At 60.0% G+C, this 6,539-nt stretch overlaps 1 protein-coding gene across 4 annotated transcripts in view; it reads left to right on the forward strand.

The window, feature by feature from the left end:
- Positions 1 to 6,539, forward strand: part of SEPT9 (septin 9) — a 243,329-nt gene that overhangs the window by 94,411 nt on the left and 142,379 nt on the right. Inside the window, exon 1 of one of the 4 annotated variants that reach the window (XM_011987240.1) lies at positions 2,383 to 2,697. The exons of the other annotated variants lie outside the window; for them this stretch is intronic. Within the exon in view, the coding sequence (XP_011842630.1) occupies positions 2,487 to 2,697 (211 nt within the window). The 5' untranslated portion in view covers positions 2,383 to 2,486. Of the gene's footprint in view, positions 1 to 2,382; positions 2,698 to 6,539 lie in introns of those variants that run through there. 4 annotated transcript variants of the gene reach the window in all.

Genomic DNA, 6,539 nt, shown 5'->3' on the forward strand with positions numbered 1-6,539 from the left:
GAGAGCGCCGCTCGCCCCTGGCCCTGTACCCGCGTCGCCTACGTGGGGGACCCTGTTGGGGGACCCGCGGGGACCCCGCGCGCCCTCACAGGACCCTGCGCTTGTTCTGCGCACTGCCGCCCGGGTTTCCTTCCTTTTATTGTTGTTTGTGTTTGCCAAGCGACAGCAACCTCCTCGAGGGCTCGCGGGGCTGCCTCAGAACTCTCCAGGGCGCACAGTTTCACTCTGGGAAATCCATCGGCCCCCTCCCTTCGACTCTCCCCGGCGGCTCTCGGGCCCCGCTTGGACCTGGCAACAGGATAGGGAGGTCGTTCCTCACCTCCGACCGAGTGGACAGCCGCCCTCGGGCCGACAGCCCTCCCCTCCCCCACGCCGCCAGTTTTGGGGCCGCCAATTTGTGCAGCCCGTGGGCCGGGAGCACCGAACGGACACAGTCCAGGCCATGGCAGGGTCCAGAGTGGGATGTCCCATGGCCCATTTCCAGGCCTGGGGGACATCCTCATCCGCCTCCCGGAATCGGGCTGTGGGGGGCAGAAGGGGCCTGCGTGCGGGCAGAGAGCACATTTTGGCTCTCTCCTGTCTTCGGGGTTTACAAAGTATGTTGGGACTTGCGGGGCTGCTCCGTCCAAGCCCGGGTCTGGCGTCCGCGTCCCTGAGCCTGTGAGTGCGTGCGCTTTCCTGCGTCCTCGTGACTCCCGGTGCTGGGGCTCTGCGTCCTGCGTCCGCGGGAGTAAATACGGCAGGCAGAGGGGAAGCTCACACAATGGTCTCCAGCGCTCTGGGGCAGGGCTTCTGAGGGGCGGGCCTGCCTTTGCCAGGACCTGGAGCCCCCGCCCCTCTGAGGGGCTCCTACGCCGACTTGGGCAGAGCCCTCTGGTGGGCCGGGAGGGAGAAAGTCTGTTGAAATGAGCAACTGTCCAGGTGTCAGACCAAGCTGGGACGTGACCAGCCTGAGGTCCTCACCGCTCCATGGCCAGAACCAGGGCTGGCATCTGGGTGTCCTGAGCCCAGCTGCCCACACGGCCCACCTGGGGTCAGCCCCATCTGGGTGGGGGAGGCGGGGCCTCCTGGGGGACCAGAACCTTGGCTGGATGCCAAGCAGAGTGCCAGTGGCTGTTCTTCAGGGCTGGGCCTGAGGAGGGTGTGGGGTGGCGAAGGACGGGAGGGGGTTGTGATCCAGTGGCCGCTTGCGCTGTGCAGAGTGTGAGCTGGAGACATCATACCTACTTTGTCAGCTTAGTGGTGGAAGCACTTTTTCAGGCTCTAGCCCTTTGCATCCATGCTTCCTAGAGGGAGGGGAGGTCTGGGTCTGCAGAGCTGGGAGGGTTTGCTGTTCCCGCCTCCCCTCCACCGCCACACCCCCTCATCTGGACATCTTTGGGCACATGCTCATACCGGGGTCTCCCTAGGTCCACTGTGTTCCGTTGAGCCTCCTGCAGGCCCCGAGTGAATGTGGCCTCCCTGCCCCTGCCTCTTTGCAACTCTTCCCTGCAATCGCTCCTCCAGGGGCCTCCCTTGTCCCAAATGTCCAGGTGGCACGACTTAGCCGGTCTGACCACTTTCCAGTGAGCCCTTATGGAGAGAGGCCCTGTGTTCTGCGGGCCTCTCCTCCTGCCTGCGGGATCGAGAGCTCTGCTCTCAGTTCCTAACCGGAAGCGCTGGGTCTCTGGTGGGATTTCTGGGGAAGAACTCTCGGGGCTCAATGGGAGCCCTGTGGCGGGAGGGGAGGCCAGGGTTTAGAGTTGTGTTGGTTGTACAGCTGTCACCATTTGTACCACGAAAGTTGTTACTGCCCCTGCCTCGAGTCTCTGGGTATAACTCCACCCTCGCCCCCATGCACCTCCATCTGGAGCTGTTTCTGCGGCTGCCTCCCAAGCCAGTTTCGTGACCCTGTAATTTAGTCCAAGACAATGGGCTCATTGAGACCATCCTGGTGCAGCAGTTGACAATCCTTTGGCTCTGGGGGAAGGTTTCTCAGTCGCTGGGGGTGGGGCCTTGATCTGCTGGTTCCCTGTGTGTGTCAGTCTCCCCCTTGTGTACCCTGAATGGTTTTGCTGGGAATTCTGGTCCTAGAGCCATCAGGTGGCCCAAGTGGATGGGTGTGAGAGAGTGTGTGTGTGTGCATGAGTGTGCGTGTGCATGGGGGCTGACCTGGGGTATGGAAAGTTGACCCTCCCTGGTGCCCAAGGAACCTGGAGTATAGTTGGGGGGTGGGGGTGTGTATACAGGAGATGGACAACCTTGGGTGGACAGATGGACATGGGGAAGGTATGATTGGAGGAGGTGGAGGAGAGAGTATGATTCAGCCCAGCCAGGGGTGATACAAACAGGCAGCTTCCAAATCAGGGTGGAGAAAGGTCGCCACTAGCTAGCAGGGGAGAAGTCAGTATGGAGGAGGCGGACCTTGAGGGAGAGTAGGAATTGGGTTTCGAGAGGAAGGAGAGCCTTCTGGCCAGCAGCAGCTGGCAGCAGTGGGGGAGGCCGGAATGAGCTGGCTGGAGAGGGGGCTGGGGCATAAGGAGGGGCCTGCCTGTGAAGATCAGATGGGCCAGGCTGCGGAGGGCCAGGCATGCCCGCTGGGAGTGCAGCTGGTCCACGGAAGCATCTGGAGTAGCCGGGAATGGGTGCAGGAGCCGTGCATCGGGAGCACAGGTCTCTTTCCCGGGGCGGCTCACCTGGTGTCTTGGTTCCTGCAAGGTAGGCTGAAAGGGTGGGGAGGAAACTGCCAGCTCCTCGCAGCACTGGGATGGTGGCCCCACGGTTCCTGAGGCCAACGGATGTGGGTGCCTGTCACCATGTGGGTTGCTGAGGGGTGGAGACTCCAGGGGCCACCCCCAAAGCAGGACGAGCTCTGAGCCATGGCATCTCTGGGAGCAGTTTTCCAATTGAGCAGACGTCTAGGCCTGGAATCCTGTAGGAGGTTTAGAACTAGTGGCAGTATGCAGGGTAGAGGGCAAGTGACCTGGCATGGGGAAAGGGGTAGGTGCCCAGGCTGGCACAGCACACCCCCAAGGAGCAGGTAGACGGGAAGCCGTCCGTGGGCCTGTGTGTGTGCTGGGAGTTAAAATTCTGCCCATGTCCCATGTCCTGGGCACATCTAGCCCCTCCCTGGGGAGCACCTTTCTCTTCACCTTTTCCTTCCCTGCCTGTCCCCTTTGCCCAGGGCCTTCCCCATCCCTCCCGTCTTGGGGACAGAGGGCACCATGGCGTTATGCTCCCTCGCCCATGAGTTGCACGGGGATTCAGTCCTTCTGCTGTCCCAGCGGCGTCCGTCAGGCTCAGCGTTCCCAGGAACGGAGAGGGTGTCAGTGTCTTCCGTGGACTCAAACTTCCCGCATCCCGCCTTTGCTCCCGCTTCAGGACAGGTCTCCCGGCTTCGAGGCCTTAGGGCTCTGTGAAGGCCCCTATGTAGCAGCAAGGAGAATGTTTTGTATTTTGCCGATGAGATTTTTAGAGTCTTATTTTCCACTTTTCCACTGTACAAATGGGCCTCCAGACGACTGCAGCACCCGCCACTGCCCGTAATAGGGTGACAAGAGGGATGACCCTTTCCTCTTTCTCCCTTCTGGTTGGTGGAGGCACGGGGCTGGCGGACGGCTTGTACTTTCGTGAATTCAGGCCAAGTCTGTTATCGCAAACACGATTACAACTTGGGTCTTTGTGTAACAAAAGCCTTTCCAAGTGCCAGCTGTTGGCCTGCATTGCTCAGCGGTGTTTGCTGTAACCAGATTTGCACACTGAGAAAAAATCCAAAAGTCCTTGATGTTTGTTGAAACAATCTGGCCCAGGACCCACGTGCTGAGATCCCAGAGCTGTGTGGCATCCGAGCTTCTCCCGAGCCCCCACTGTCGCCCAGGGAGGACCCCCAGAGCTGTGTCCTGGAGGCAGAGCAGGCTGTGGGACGGGCTTCTGGGTGGGAAGGGCCATGTGGACGTGCCTTCTTGCTTGAGAGTCCCGACACCTCCGGGACGTGGGAGCTGGCCCTGGCTGGATTCAGGTGCCTCTTTCCTCCCTAGAGAAAGGCCCCGTTGCTTGGTAATAGGTGCAGACCTGTCCCTAATTAATGCCTGTAGGCCTCTTGCGTGATGAATCCTGCCTTTCAGCTAAGACTCAAGGCCTCCTGTGAATACTGCCTCCCTGCAGTTTGAGCTTTTGTGGTGGGAGGCAGGAGGCAGGAGCCACGGGGAGCGGGGGCAGGCCTCTTGCACGGGTCCCACAACCCCTGGCAGCGCTGATTTGATGCTCTTTGAGTTCAGAGCCAGGGCCAGACAGACCTGCTGTCCTGACTGCAAGCTGGTTCATTTAGAGGGGGGCGGACACAGCACCAGGCAGCAGATGCGCCGTGATCAGCCTTGCAGCTGGGCTGTGGGTTACCTGGGCTGGATGTCCGGGAAGAGGCAGATGGAGGTAAACGCCGGGACCCTGCAGTGACTGGGTGACTGCAGGCTGGAATCGATTTCTGCAGGCTGTGGCTGTCCAGGAAGGTTTTGAATGGGGCTAGTGGACAGAGTTTGCATCCAGAGGGGCAGTGCTTTGGAGGAGTGAGGGGCGCGGAAGTGTAGGGATGCCCAGGCTGCCCTCCCTCTGCCATGGGAAAGCTGGGCGGCTTAGATTTCTTCAGTGTCTTTGCCCGCTTCCCTGCCTGGACAGTGGGGTTAGAAACGGCTGTCTTCGAGGGTTGCCGGGGGACTCAGTGAGATGCAGCCCGTGGTGCTGAGCACGGGGCCGGCCACCTAGGGGTGTGGTGGGTGTCGCTGCTGGTGTCACATCTGGGTGGGAAAAGGGGGCATTTGCAAAGGACAGTAGGTTTGGATGCTTAAACATACAGGTCTGGGGATGGGAGGTCTCAAGCAAGAGCCTGTGTGATGCCACTGTGTGAATGAGGCTGGACAGCGCGGTCACCACTAATTATGGAAAGCACGGCAGACACCAGTGCCTGTAGGGCCCGCCTGGGGGTCGCTGTGAGCCCAACAGATACCCAGGCTCCCGGTGCAGCCATGGGACCCCTCTTTTCCTGCCTGGCTGACACTCTGGAGGCTGGAGTCATGTTGGCTGCAGGTTCCTCTTACTGGGAGGTTGTCCTGGTCTTCCCTGTCACCCTCTACCCCCACCCCCACCCCGGAGTGTCACAGATGGGTGGACCATATGCCCATCTGCAGGGCCAAGCGCTGACAGTGAGGTGAGCACTTGCTGGAGGACAGCGGGGGTGCTGGCAGCCTGCTTTCGGCTCTGCAGGCTGGCCTTTCCCTGAAAAGCGGTTGTGGCAGGGTGTGTGTCGCAGGGAGTGGTGTCCACTGCTCTGGACATTCTCTCCCAGCAGGCCTCTGCAAGGGCCCAGGTGAGTGTGGTGCAGAGCTGGGCAGGCAGCTGGAACAGTCTCATCTTGTCCAGTGGTGAGACCAAGGGCTGACGGGCCAAGGCCGCCTGCTGCTCGCCCAGCCTGTGGACCCATCCACTGAGCACCCCTACACCCCCACACTGGGCCCGGGGTGTCAGCAGGTGGAGGGGGGACTGGGTGCCTGGAAAAACAAACCTACCGGAGCCTGAGTCCCCAGGGGTCAGTATCAGGCAGTCACCACAGTGCCTGGTACACAGTGGCCACCTGGTCTTGTTGGCTGTCTTGGTGGTGGAGAGTGTACTTGGTGGCCACACACGACGGGCATCACCCAGGGAAATGCAGATATGCAGATTGTGCACTTGTCTGTAGGAGTCACAGGGACTTCTCAGCCTGGCGACGTGTGGCCTCTGCCTGCCTGTTGGGAGAGAGGTAGCTGCCCCCTGATATCCTGGTGCCAGGAGAGCAGAACTAGGGTCTCCTCCTCTCTTCTCCACCTCCTATTTCTTGCATGCCCAGGCATCAGGGGAGGTCACATTCAGGGATGAGGCTTAGCCACCGGATTCAGGGCCTCACTATTGCCATCTCTTCCCTTTGCCAGCCAGCCAAATGCCCCTCCCTCACCGTGCTGGGGATGGGGCTGGCCTGTTCCTCTGAAGTCTCCTTGGTGTATAGCCTAGGCTGGAGCCCCGGGCAGTTCCGCTACCCTCTCCTCCCCCTGCCTTTTTTTTTTTTGATTCGTCCCAGAAACCCAGCCAAAAACCAAGTTCCTGTGCTCTCCCTTGACAAAGCCACTGAGGAAAAATGGTCAAACACTGGCTTTCTTTCCAAAGCCCTCTTGGTTTTTCCCAAATTTGGAGGCTCTGAGTTGCTTTTGAGACCAAAGGGTCCGGAACTCTCTGGAACACAGTCACAGAAGTGGGAGGATTTGTCATCTCGCCAGCCAAACAGACCCACCAGTTGGCCCCTAGACACCCCCAGGCGCCTGGGGGCATTTCTGGGCTCAGGCTGTTTAATTTGGTCTGCAGAGCCCCAAGGCTCCGTTTAGACTGGGCCAGCAGACGTTCTAGAGACTTCAAGTTTGTTGTCGTTTTTAAAAGTCCTGCCAATGCCCAGAAACTTAGACAGAGGGACAAGAAGATGACCTCGATGTCAGCTGGGAGCATAAACAGCAAGACCCCCCACCCCCATGCCTGCCCCCATG

The sequence above is a fragment of the Mandrillus leucophaeus genome, unplaced genomic scaffold, assembly GCF_000951045.1.
Source record: "Mandrillus leucophaeus isolate KB7577 unplaced genomic scaffold, Mleu.le_1.0 Scaffold1, whole genome shotgun sequence".
Lineage (NCBI taxonomy): Eukaryota > Metazoa > Chordata > Mammalia > Primates > Cercopithecidae > Mandrillus > Mandrillus leucophaeus.